The 13854-nt window shown below is 36.9% G+C and overlaps 1 protein-coding gene across 1 annotated transcript in view; it reads left to right on the forward strand.

The window, feature by feature from the left end:
* USH2A (usherin) overlaps window positions 1-13854 on the forward strand; it is a 903825-nt gene that overhangs the window by 723491 nt on the left and 166480 nt on the right. Inside the window, exons 56-57 of the mRNA XM_070474523.1 lie at window positions 6045-6228; window positions 7165-7322. Of these exons, the coding sequence (XP_070330624.1) occupies window positions 6045-6228; window positions 7165-7322 (342 nt within the window). The remainder of the gene's footprint in view (window positions 1-6044; window positions 6229-7164; window positions 7323-13854) is intronic.

Here is a 13854-nt window from a genome sequence, read left to right on the forward strand (position 1 = left end):
AGTGCCAGTTGTGAATAACTCGTATGAGAAATAAATGTAGTCTGAGTCCTTAACTTGGAGGTTGTAAGGGAACAAAGCAGCAGTAACGTTAAGTTGTGTTGTTTTGCTAAAGTGAAAATAAACAAATTATATCCTCTTAAATTAATAATCCAAGTATAACTAATTTTAAAAGGCCTAGTTGAGTGATTCAGACATAATTTGACGGTCTAACATTTGAGTGTCTAAGTGGATATGAAGAGAATTAAAGGAAGCATTTGTTCACAGCCACCCTGAGAGTTCCTTATGTCTGTCATTTTTCAATCTGTTTAAAAAAGAAGCTAAAACATGTTATGACCCCATTGGTAAGCTGGTCCTGATTCTCTATAATTGTGGCCTCCTAGAAAATGATATGAAGTGAAGTGAAGTCACTCAGTCGTGTCCGACTCTTTGCGACCCCATGGACTGTAGCCCACCAGGCTTCTCCATCCATGGGATTTTCCAGGCAAGAGTACTGGAGTGGGCTGCCATTTCTTTCTCCAGGAGATTCTTTGTCCATGGTATTTTCCAGGCAAGAGTACTGGAGTGGGCTGCCATTTCTTTCTCCAGGAGATTCTTTGTCCATGGTATTTTCCAGGCAAGAGTACTGGAGTGGGCTGCCATTTCCTTCTCCAGGAGATTCTTTGTCCATGGGATTTTCCAGGCAAGAATACTGGAGTGGGCTGCCATTTCCTTCTCCAGCAGATCTTCCCGACCCAGGGATTGAACCCGGGTCTCCCGCCTTGTAGGCAAACGCTTTACCATCTGAGCCACCAGGGAAGTTTAGTCAAGTAGTGGGAAGAGCTTGAACTGGATTATTGCTCTCTTTTAAGAATTGCTGCCATGCCATCAAGCTCTCATCCGTTTTTAGAGTTCAGTTGTGCAAAATTACAGGCATGTGTTCCTCTAGCATTGACAATATGAAAAAGCAAAAGTCAAAGACCAATGGTTTTCAGTTTCCTTCCAGATTCCTCTTGCCCTGCACTTTTATCTGTTGCCATTCCTTTAGGCTCTTCCTCTGTTCCTCATGATTGTAGTCTCCCTTGGAATTCTTTAATACTAGCTTTAATTTCTGATGAAGAAGGGGAGCTCCCCAAATTCCAGAGCTTTTACAAAGGCTACACTCATAAATTTTTAAGGCCTAAGTATCTACCAATCTACTAGATGTTTATAATTAAGCATTTCACAAATATTTCAACCTCAGTATTTCATCACTCAAAATCTCTCTCTCCACCAACTTGCTTTTTTCACTTTTCCCTGTCTCAAATACCACCATCTGTCCAGTCACCCAAGTCCCCAAGTTCACATTCTTCATGCTTCTCTTTCCCTGAGGTTATAGTGTGTAATTCTTTGTAAAATTGTATTCACTTCAAATCTTAGGGAATTTTAAAATTTTGTTCTTTCTTTTCATTCTATCTAGTATTGCCTTAGTCCAGACTTCTACAACTTTTCCAGATCCTCTTAACTCATCCCCCTACCCCTAGCCATTTCTCCTCTTTTTCAAATCACCATTCCAAATCTTTTTCTGCTTTTTGCCAAAATAGGCATATCTCACATTAGTCACTTCCAAAAAAGTCTAATTTTCTTCCAGGAGGAAAGAAAATACAACTTTTAAGTAAATCACATTAGACCCATCAAGTTTTAACTTCTGCCAGTTTGTTGAGTCTTTTGGTCTTTCCTACAAGAAGTTTAATGGTACTTGAACTTCTACCATGCTTTCCCTATCTCTAGGACTTTGTGTGGATTTCTCTCAGTCTAGATGCCCTTCCCTACATTCTCACTTAGTTAACTCTCAGTTTTTTTTCAAAGTATGACTCAGTTATCTCCCATTTTGAAACTCTCCTGTAAACCCAGACCCTCCCCACCCATCCCCATCTCACCCGCAGCCTGTGTCAGGCACCCTTCCTAAGTGCTCTAATAGCACAATAAGCTTTTTGTTCTTAATGCATTTATCACACTGAATGATAAATTGTTATTTCTCCATTTTTAGGCTTCCCTGGTGTCTCAGATGGTAAAGACTCTGCCTATAATGCCGGCACCCTGGGTTTGATCCCTGGGTCAGATAGTTCCTCTGGAGAAGGGAATGTCTACCCACTCCAGTATTCTTGCCTGGAGAATCCCACAGACAGAGGAGCCTGGCAGGCTACAGTCCATGGTGTCACAAAAGTTCGATATGACTGAGCGACTAGCACATTTACTCGTGATATCCTTCCTTGAAGAATAAAGACTATTTGTTTTTACCCATACATCCACAGTACTCAATACAGACACAAAAATGATAAATTTGAATAGAATGTTAAATCAACAAATGAACAATTATTGAACAGTCCAGAAGTCAATGCATTTCTGACATTAGCCCATAAAGAACTGGTTCTTTTTATTAACTTCCAAGGGAAAGCCAATCCACAAAAAATGTTGGTATTTTTGACTTGGAACGATTCATATGGATTTAAGAAATGGGTAATATTGCATTTCACTCGACAAAGTTAAATCCAGTAGACATGTTCCTTTTTTAGTAGCTATTATATCAGGAGAGCGATCAAGGTTTCCTTCTGACCTTTCCCCCTTAAACCTCTCAGCTAGTTTACCTGCTCCCCACCTCACTTATAGATGATTTCCCCCATTACCATCCATTTCCTTCTCTTAAATTGCCTCAGTTCTGCCTCCCATTGTGTAGAGTGGTTTTCTGATGTCACTAAGACCCAGGCTCTGTGAGGGAGGTAGATTCTTCACCTGAGACTTAATAAGACCTCACACCAAAGGCAAGTCTTATTCTATCAATGATTTCTTGCAGTTGCCAAGATAAAAGTGTCTCCACATCATTCAGTTTAGTTCCCTTCAGTCGCTCAGTCCTGTGTGACTCTTTGCGACCCCACGGACTGCCACACGCCAGGCCTCCCTGTCCATCATCAACTCCCGGAGCTTGCTCAAACTCATGTCCCCTGGGTCAGGGATGCCATCCAACTATCTCATCCTCTGTCATCCCCTTCTTCTCCTGCCTTCAATCTTTCCCAGCATCAGTGTCTTTTCAAATGAGTCATCTCTTCGCATCAGGTGGCCAAAGTATTGGAGTTTCAGGTTCAACATCTGTCCTTCCACTGAATATTCAGGACCAATTTCCTTTAGGATGGACTGGCTGGATCTCCTTGCAGTCCAAGGGACTCTCAAGAGTCTTCTCCAACACCACAGTTAAAAAGTAAAAATAGAGCACTTTTTAGTTTTTCACACATTCCAGTTTCATCTTACAGATCAAACCAGTGGACACAGGGTTATTAGCAAATGGGCAGAGCTTTCTCCAGCTTACATAAATATAAAACTCAAGTTTTATTGAAAACATAAAGCAATTCCAAAATGTGGCTTCATTTTATTTCATTGACTCCTCTCTACCCACAGGCTACGCTGACTGATTCAAAACAGAAACTAAGCAATAGCCTTTTCTAGTACAGTAGTGATTTTTTTAAAACATCCTTCAAGGTGAGAAAAACAGGACTGCAGGGAGCAGATTATGAACCAAAGCTTTATACTTTATCTCTTAAATCAACAAATTAACATCATGTTTAAATCAAAACTCTTAATTAGTTGGTTGAGTCATTTAGCAGCTGTTGGCAGAGAGACACAGACATAAAAGTATGTTATGATTTGTGTATTTGTCCAAGTACCTAACATAAAGTGAGCTTTCAGAACAAAATGAGCTACTTTCTTCTCAGAAATAGGTTGTTCTTAGAAAATCATTAAGTTTGAGCCATGTTTAAGTCTATTTTGATTCTTCCAGAATGTTGCAAGTAAATTGCATTTGATGCCCTGAGATTTTTTTCTTATAAAAGTGTTGAAATCTTCCCCTTTACTGAATAACTTACACAGGAGATACAATCGATCAAAAAATATTGATTATTGGGAACCTAATATTGAAATGAGTTTTTAAAAACTGAAGAAGAGTGTTACAGTGTCTATTCAGAGCATGACCAGATGACAACATGAAATGGGAGATTGATCTTTCTCATTGCTAGGTTTTCCATCAACATGTTTTTATACTTATAAAGAGTACTTAAATGTTTGACCTTGAATTACAGTTGTTTGTATATACATTTTATCTTTTATATAGAAGGGTATCAATTTCTTGTAAGAATGAGCCGTATCTTAGTCATATTTGCATTCCATAAGTATAATAATTTGCAGGATATATATTTTCAATAAATTTATTCATTTAATATTTATTAGGCATTGTGCTATCCATAAAGGTACATGGGGTACTAATACAGAGCAGATCCCTGCCTTCATGGGGCTAACTTTGTATTAAAAGCAGGAGAGAGAAATAGTCATAAAAACATGAAAATAATGATGGTATAAAAAAAGATTATAATGTTATGTGTATTGAGAGGAAAATAGAAAAAGGTATATATATATGATCAAGAGGAACAAGGTGGGGATCACTTCAGATTGTGTTAAAATTATGGTTAGGCAATAGTGGTCAAAATAAGCTCCCCCTGATAAGGTGATATTTACACAGGTCACTGAACTTGGAGAATAAAATGCATAATTGTGTCATGAACAAAGATGTTCCAGTTGTAGGGACTGGAAGTGCAAAAACTCAGTGGTGTGAAAGAAGTTGGAGCATTCTTAGGCTGGAAATGAGTCTGGTGTGGCTGGAGCTTCATGAATGATAGAGAGAATGGCACCAGGTAGGCCAGAGCCAGAAAAATTAGGATCATACAAGTTATCATAAGAAATTGGAATTACACTGTATGAACAATTTCAGAATGGTTGTATATTTTACAAAGATTCAGTTCAGTTCAGTCGCTCAGTCATGTCTGACTCTTTGCGACCCCATGAATGGCAGCACACCAGGCCTCCCTGTCCATCACCAACTCCCGGAGTTTACTCAAACTCAAGTCCATCGAGTCGGTGATGCCATCCAGCCATCTCATCCTCTGTTGTCCCCTTCTCCTCCTGCCCCCAATCCCTCCCAGCATCAGGGCGATTACATTAACTTAAATACACACTGTACATACTTTTATAAAAGTTACAATGAAATAAAGACAGACAAGATTTAAAACATGAACACTACTTTATCACAGGAGTTCATGAGAGGGAGAAATGTAGTTTGGATCAAGAGAGGTAAAAATATAAGGACTATGCACATTCAGAGTAGAATCTGCAGGACTCAATGATAGATTCCACTTAGGAGTGAAAAACTAAAATCCTCAAGGATAATTTTTTTGTGTTTTCCCCAAGAAAGTGAATAGTTAGATAAGAGTGGAAGACAAATATATGGTAGACCAGAAAACCGAGAGTTCCATTTTTAGACATTTTAGGTTTTGTAAATGTAATTAGTTATCCAACTGGAGGTAGATAATGTTAGAGAGTAGAATCAAGGGTGTGACGCTCGGGAGAGAGGTTTAGCACAGTGTTGGGCATCGAGCAGTGCTCAACATATAGACAGTGTTTAACATTGAGACTAAATGATCATCTGCAAAGATAGTGTTAGGAAAGATGAGGAGAGGGAAGTGTAGAGAGCCTAGTTCTCTAAGGCACTACATCATTTTGGAGTATAAGAAGGAAAGAGAAGCCAGTAAATGAGACTAAAAGAAGTAGCAAAAAAAAAAAAAAAAAGAATCAGAGTGCAGTGTTAGAAATGCAAAGTATGCTTGTTCAATGAATTTGATAATTCAGGCAAACACTGGATTATGATTCCAAGTAAATAGACATCCAAGTTGAGAATCCCTGGATAGTCTCTTAGGCCTTCATGACACTCAGAGTAACAGTCAACATAGAGAAATTTTCCACCCCTAGTTGTCTGGTACTTTCTAAAGGTAATTCATAATAATAATAATAATTAAAGCTTTAAAAAATATATTTGCATCCAATTATGTATCTTAACTCCAAAGCAAATAAAATGTATTTTTGTTGCTTACCATGATATATTTTTTTTATCAACAGATAAAATTATAGTATGTGAGGGAATGGTATGACTTTTGATAATGTGCTTATCATATCCTAACAATAAAAATTCATTGTATTATCTTTGCCAGGAGTTTGGGTCACACCTCGACACATTGTCATCAATTCTACAACAGTGGAGTTATTTTGGAGCCCGCCAGAAAAGCCCAATGGCCTCATTTCTCAATATCAATTGAGTCGTAATGGAAGCTTGATTTTCCTGGGGAGCAGTGAGGAGCAAAATTTCACTGATAAAAACCTGGAGCCCAACAACAGGTAAACTAAAAGAAAACTTTACTAGTTGTACAGTGAGAATTTTAGATTTTTCAGGGTCAAGAACAAGTCTATCTCCAACTGAAATAATATTATATCAATTGGTTGATTAATCTCCTCATGTATTAGCTATTCCATAGCTAATGAGATCTCTTAATCTATTTCAGACTGAAGACCCAAGCACTAGCTCATTATACTAGTCCTCAGAGGATGTGAAATTCCTTTAAAATGTAAATAAATAATTAGTCTTTTATTTGACATGAGAACTTTTAAGTATATTAAATATACAAAGCATTAAATTTTTTAAATTATCAAATGATCTTCAAAAACATGCATCCCTAAACTAGCAAGGAAAGAGATTTAAAGAGGTTTGTTTTATATCAACAGCCTTTATTTCTGGTATAGTGTTTCTCTACTTGTGATACTATGTATAGACATGAGTGGTTTGGGGGGAAAGTTCCACATATTTGCAATTCATTGCCATTCATTTCTCAGCAGAGATAAAATATATCTTGGATCAACAGATGTTTTATTGCAGGGAGTTGAGTTCAATTTAGTTTTATTGTAGAGAGTAGCAGATCAATTTAGAAACATCTTTCTCTAAACATACTTCCCTAAACTCTAAGCCATTAAAGATGGAGAAGATTCATTTGAATCCTCCACAATCCACCAGCACACTCCAAGACTTTCCTGAAATCTTTAAGAAAAGCAATTAATTACTCAAGGGTTAAAAATAAAATGGGAAAAAGACCAAAACAGTGGAGAGAGCGTTGCCTGTGGTAGGAAAACTATAAGCTCTATAGTAAAGTTTCTGGATAGGAAGCAGGGAATTTGAAGTTTGTCACAAATTTAGGGCTAAGCAATAGATAGAAAACTCAACAATCAATGTTCAGTTCCCTGTGCATTGCTTTATCACAATTCTTTCTTTTTGAAATATAGATATGTTTATAAGTTAGAAGCCACAACTGGAGGTGGCAGCAGTCCAAGTGATGAGTACATTATACAGACACCTATATTAACGCCAGAAGAAATCCAGCCTCCATATAACATCACAGTAATCGGGCCTTATTCCATATTTGTAGCTTGGACACCACCAGGTAAGAAATAGAACTAGCGCATGTGTATAGAACATTTTAGAGGAAGTTAACTGGAAATAGGATGAAAATGTGAATTTAGTAAGTCAGAAGAACACAATCTGTCTCTGGATAAGTATGAACAGAATAAACCAAACCACACTCACAAGTGTTTATATGCATAAGCATTTATATACATGCATATAGATAGATATAGGTGTAGGTGTGCAGATAAAGATATAAAGATACCTAGATATATACATTTCTATCAAAGCAACACTTTCAAATATCAGCACCTAAAAATCTCTTCTTGTTCATACATATCCAAGGTAAGTCACATAGGTCTGAATTACCTTGAACATTTCTACAGGATTTCCCAGATTGAATCGCTGGTGTTATAGTAGTGAATGGGAAATCCAGAAAAAAAATGGGCCACTCCACTCATATACCTTGAGTTGTGACCAGTTGTGGTAGCTGAATTTTACCTCTTTGAGCTGTGTAGCCTCCATCAAACCATTGACTTAATAGTGGGTTGCTTTTGTAGTTTAGTGTATTATTATTTGGAATATAATAATCATCCTTAGCCAAAATTCTGGTTGCATTAACCCTGTGGGTTAAAGATTACAGTGAAATCTTGCTTTGTATTTTAACATGCAAGGTATATGGAAGTTTTGTTTCAGTAAAATTTAAAACTGATTTTTATTGTACTATGTACTTCAAAGATATGTGGTTTTATTTTGAACATCTAGTCTTAATATGAAGTTGAAACAGGAAATAAACGCAAAACCCTGTTGTCCCCATGAGATTAAGCTTAGCCACATTTCTACATGGTACTGAAAATAATTGGTTAACAGTCATTTGGGCTCTCAGCAGATCTATTTTGTAAAATAATTAACAAAGACTTATCTTTCATTGAATTGAACATGATTCAGTCAAAACAGGTAATATAGTCGTAAGAATAATATAAAGGCCTAAACATATAAAACTTAAATTCTCATGAACCAACATCCTTCTGCTGTTGGTTTTAAGAACAAAGTATAAACATAATCTAAGAACAAAGACAAAAGGGTCTTTTTTGAGTCAAATCCACAGACAAAAATCTCTCAAGACTTTCTAAGCAAAGAAAACCTAAGTAGCTTAATATATTTAGTTGTTAAATATAAATGATTCCATTCACCTTTGTTTTAAAATGAATATGTAACATACTAAATTAAACAAATCAGGAGATAATCAATAGTACCAGAATGTGTCATCAAGTTCTGTAATCCTTATCTCAGTTTTAGAAGCATAGATATTCTTGAACAATGCTTTTAATTTTAACAGAGGAAAATCCAAATCTCATACTGTGAAAAATATATAAATTTAGGGACTTCCCTGGTGATCCAGTGGGTAAGACAATGCTCCCAGTGCAAGAGACCTGAGTTTGATCCCTGCGTGCTGCAAATAAGACCCAGGGCAGCCAAATAAATTGTTTTTAAATCTGCAAATTGACATGTTCTTTTATGGAACTGATTTCTCTCTTCATGGAAGAGCATGACTCTGTTAGCTCCTTTTAGCATGTTTCTCCATGGCATTTTTATGGTGTCATGATGTTTTTGCCCCACAAAGTAAAATGAGGCATCACAGAGCCAGCCTAAGGTCAGATTGAGCCTGTTGGCTGGAGACCTCTCAAATTTGGTCCAGGGTCTTCTACTATCCAGGTTCTCAAAGAATATAAAGGAAAGTTCAGGGTGATAAGTAAAGTTGATGGTTTCCTAGCCAAGCAACCAGGAATTTTCCATGGTGTATCAAATTCCTTGTCATGTTCACATTATGACATACCTAAATTGCCATTGCTAGTCTTAAGACTTTACACTCAGTAAGGATTTGAAAGCATCTTTCTTTTTTCTTTTTTTTAATTTTTTTTGGAGTATAGTTGATTTACAATGTTGTGTTCGTTTCTGCTATACAGTAAAATGAATCAGTCATATGTATACATATATTCACTTTTTAAGATTCCTCCCCTATGTAGACCACTACAGAGTTTTGAGTAAAATTTCTTGTGCTATACAGTAGGTCCTTGTTACTTGTCTATTTTATATACAGTACCATGTATATATCAGTCCCAGTCTCCCAATTTATCCCTTTCTTCCCTTTTCCCCTTGGTATCCATGTTTGTGTTCTACATCTGTGACTCTATTTCTGTTTTGTAAATAAATTCACGTGTAGCATTTTTTTAGTTTCCACATATAAACAACTTCATATATTTGTGCTGTCTATTAGCTGATCTTAAATCAGTCAGTTTGTCTGAGTCTCAGTTATCTCCATCTGTAAAATGGAGATAATTGTAGCACCCACCTGTAGGGTTATTATAATGATTAACTGAGATAACTTACATAGCTGACATATCATCTGGTCTGTATGATATTCTATGTGTGCAGACTGCACTCAGCCCCTTGGTCGTGTGTGACTCTTTGTGACCCCATGGACTGCAGCCCACCAGGCTCCTTAGTCCATGGAATTTTCCAGGCAAGGATATTCTATAGGTGGTGATGATTTTTGGATAATTAGTTTTACCTTTAATTATTTTTAAATTAATTTTATGGAAGAAGAGTTGTTTACAATGTTATATCACTTTCTATTGTACCAAAAAATGAATCAGCTATACATATACATACACCCTCTTTTTTTAATTTCCTTCCCATTTAGGTCACCACAGACAGCTGAGTAGAGTTTTCTGTGCTGTACAATAGGTTCTCATTAGTTATCTATTTTATACGTCGTAGGGACTATATGTCTGTCCCAATCTCCCAATTCATAGCATCCCTCTTCCTTTCCCCGCTTGGTATCTATGTTTGTTTTCTACATCTGTGCCTCTATTTTGCAAATAAGTTCATCTACACCATTTTTTATGGATTCCGTATATATATGTGTTAATATACAATATTTGTTTTTTTCTTTCTGACTTACTTCTGTATGACAGTGTCTAGGTCTGTCCATGTCTCTACAAATTTTAAATATGTATTTGTCCCAAGATCTGTTAGATCCCAAGGCCCCCACTTTCAAAATGATAAAACTGTAGACTGAAAAACTGGGTTTGTAAATTTGAGGCTTCTCTCCTAGAATTTTGACATGTTTTTCTTTGAGTCAAGAGCATTTCTTGAGCATCATATTTCTATGTTTAATGTATACTGTTTCTACTTAAAAAAAAGGATCATTGTGAAATAAAACATGAATTTTGCTTTTTTAATGTCACCTTAACCCTTATCCACCTCAGGCTTTGTATAAATCGTTCGTTGTAGCCCATCCTGAGAGATATCGTAGAAATGCTTTACATGCTAACTCTAACACTGTAACCAATGGTTAATAAATCTATAATATCCAGGCCTGTCAATCTTTTAGTTTCAGATGCACAAAATCCATTACAGAAACCCTATAATATATGGAAAGATTAAAATCTTAAATTAAACTTTTTTCCTGGTGCCTAGAAGGATTTTGGACTCAGTAAACAGGCAGATGATTTTGACTTGTGTATAATCTACAGTTGATTTTATTGGAAAGTACCTCATGCTGTGTTTTGATTTAGATAATAAAAACATTTTTCTGTTCCTGAAGAGTCACAAATATATATTTTAAACAGGAAGAAAACAAACTTGTTATAACTGGAGGTTGTTTATTTGCCGACAATCAAGAGCTTTCCATGTATTCATCATAGGATCCTGCCATTACAAAGTGATTACATCATACACAGGGCTGGAAAATGGACAGTCCATGCCTGTAGTTCCCCAACATGAGTGAACATTAGAAGCACCTGGAAAGTTTGTGCAAAGATAAGCTCTCAACCCCAAGTTTATGAATAAAAATATCCTGGATGGAATTAAGTGCCCTAGGTCAGCAGTCCCCAATCTTTTTGGCACCAGGGACTAGTTTCATGGAAGACAGTTTTTCCATGGACCCAGGGGGCAGGGGATGGTTCTGGAGTGACTCAAGCACATTACATGTATTACATTTTATGGGCGTGCATACTAAGTTGCTTCAGTCATGTCCAACTCTTTGCAATTTCATGGACTGTAGCCTGCCAGGCTCGTCTGTGAGGTTCTCCAGGCAAGAATACTGGAGTGAGTTGCCATGCCCTCATCCAGGGGATTTTCCGGCCCAGGGATTGAACCTGTGTCTCTTAGTTCTCTTGCATTGGCAGGCGGGTTTTTCACCACTAGTGCCTGAAGCACATTCTGCACTAATCTGACAAGATGTACCAGTCTGCAGCCTGGAGGTTGGAGACCCCTGCCGTAGGTCACTGTGATGTGCTCCAAGTGTATGTAGTAGTAACCATGGATCACCCACATCAGGCAAAAGTGATCAGTTACAATAAAACTCTGAAAATGTGAATTAGACCAGTTTCCCTTGAATGTCCAAAGCCAAATTAATGGTTAACTTAACCGATTTTTTCACATACTTTTTTGGGTCAGTAAAGATGGAGTGACCTTACATAGGTAAAGTTGCTGGGAGGAAAAAGTCTCTGTGGTTGCCTGGCAACAAAAAATGACTTTGGCAATTAAGTGGGCTCTCAGTTTACATGTTATTACTTCAATGATATGTATAAATTGCATTATTATGCTATTTATAAATAGTATTATTATTATAAGTCCTATTATTAATAGTACAAGGGTGCAGCCCAGAAAATATATGAGAATATTCAAAGGAAGAGAAATTGTGGTAATGATGGTAAGTATCATACATATTCATTAACATTACATGTTTATATTTGCCATTTGTTAAATTCCTAGTTTATGCCAAACACTTTGATAAGCACTTTCCCTGTCTTACTACAGTTGATTCTCATGCGAACCTTGGAAAACAAGTAATATCATCACCAAAATATTAAGATAAGAAACTTGAATCTTGAACAAGTAATGTAATTCACTCAAGATCACGCAGATGAGTCAAGATTCAGACTCAGGTCTGCTGCCAACTACTTACTGTCTTATAAAAGCAATTCCTTCCTGTCTTCAGCTTAACTCTTGAATTCACATCATACTTTCTTTTTTTTTTTTTTTTCTTACCTGGTGGGCACAGATTTTCTTTTTTTTTTTTTTTTTCCATTTATTTTTATTAGTTGGAGGCTAACTACTTTACATCATTACAGTGGTTTTTGTCATACATTGAAATGAATTAGCCATGGATTTACATGTATTCCCCATCCCGGTCCCCCCTCCCACCTCCTTCTCCACCCGATCCCTCTGGGTCTTCCCAGTGCACCAGGCCCGAGCACTTGTCTCATGCACCCAACCTGGGCTGGTGATCTGTTTCACCCTAGATAATATACATGTTTCAATGCTGTTCTCTTGAAACATCCCACCCTCGCCTTCTCCCAGAGTTCACAAGTCTGTTCTATACTTTCTTTTTATTGCCCAAAGTCTTTCAGATTTATGATACAGCAACTAGGTTTTCTGAAATAGTAGCCCAGAGGGCCAAGACCCAGAACTAGGTGTTGGCAAAAACTGAATGATTTGGGCAGGGGGGTTTGGTTTTAAGGAATTAATTATGGAAAATGGCAAGCCCCTTAAGGGAAAATATCTCTTGTGGTATGAAGAGACTAGTAACCAGAATCCTTTACTGACCCATCCAGAAGTACAGAAAGAAAAACATGGCTTAGCGAAACTAGATTCCATGTCCAGGAAGATCTTAATTAGGAGAGAGAGAATAAGAGTCATTACTCAATTAACTACAAGGAGGTTCCACCCATGGCTGATTCAGGTCGGTGTATGGCAAGCAGCACAATATTGTAAAGTAATTTTCCTCCAATTAAGTTAATTAATTAAAAAAGAAAGACTTTTAACACCTTGGTAGACATTCTTTTGGGCTTTCCAGATGGTTCAAGTGGGAAAGAATCCACCTGCCAATGCAGACAATGCAGATTTGATCCCTGGGTTGGGAAGATTCCCTGGAGAAGGAAATGGCAACCCACTCCAAAATTTTTGCCTTGAAAATCCCGTGGATAGAGGGACCTGGCGGGCTAGAGTCCATGGGGGCACAAAAGCGTCAGATACAACTTAGCAAGTAAACAACAAGAGACATTCTCTTACCTCCCAGATAAATCCTGGTTCATTTTATCTCATATATTACTTGATAAATGTTAGTAGTAAGATTATCAAAACCCTCCAAACTCTAGAAAATTGAGATTTCCACTTTTTTGTATACCACTTGTATCTTCAAATTAGATGACGTGCAAACAGCATATCCTTATAAAATATTTGCTGATTAATAATGAAAGGAAATGATGAGAAAACTTCTAAAATTTATCATTCAGGGAAATATAAATAAATTTTAGATTTTCTGCCATTTAAAATTATTCAGACCCTTGTTTTCCTATAGAAACCCACATTCAGGGGGCACTGGCTCTGTGCCGGCCATTCTTTCTTTAATCTACAGTAGCATAAACTGGGTTAGTTTATTCCTAAACATTTCTTCTCACCTTTTACCAGCTCTGAACCTTGGGTCAGAACTTAAACATTTATATTAAAGATGAAAAAGGATATATGTTACCTTATGACTGAAAAAGTATAGAAAACAAAGT

This window comes from Odocoileus virginianus, chromosome 11 (assembly GCF_023699985.2).
Source record: "Odocoileus virginianus isolate 20LAN1187 ecotype Illinois chromosome 11, Ovbor_1.2, whole genome shotgun sequence".
NCBI classification, from domain to species: domain Eukaryota; kingdom Metazoa; phylum Chordata; class Mammalia; order Artiodactyla; family Cervidae; genus Odocoileus; species Odocoileus virginianus.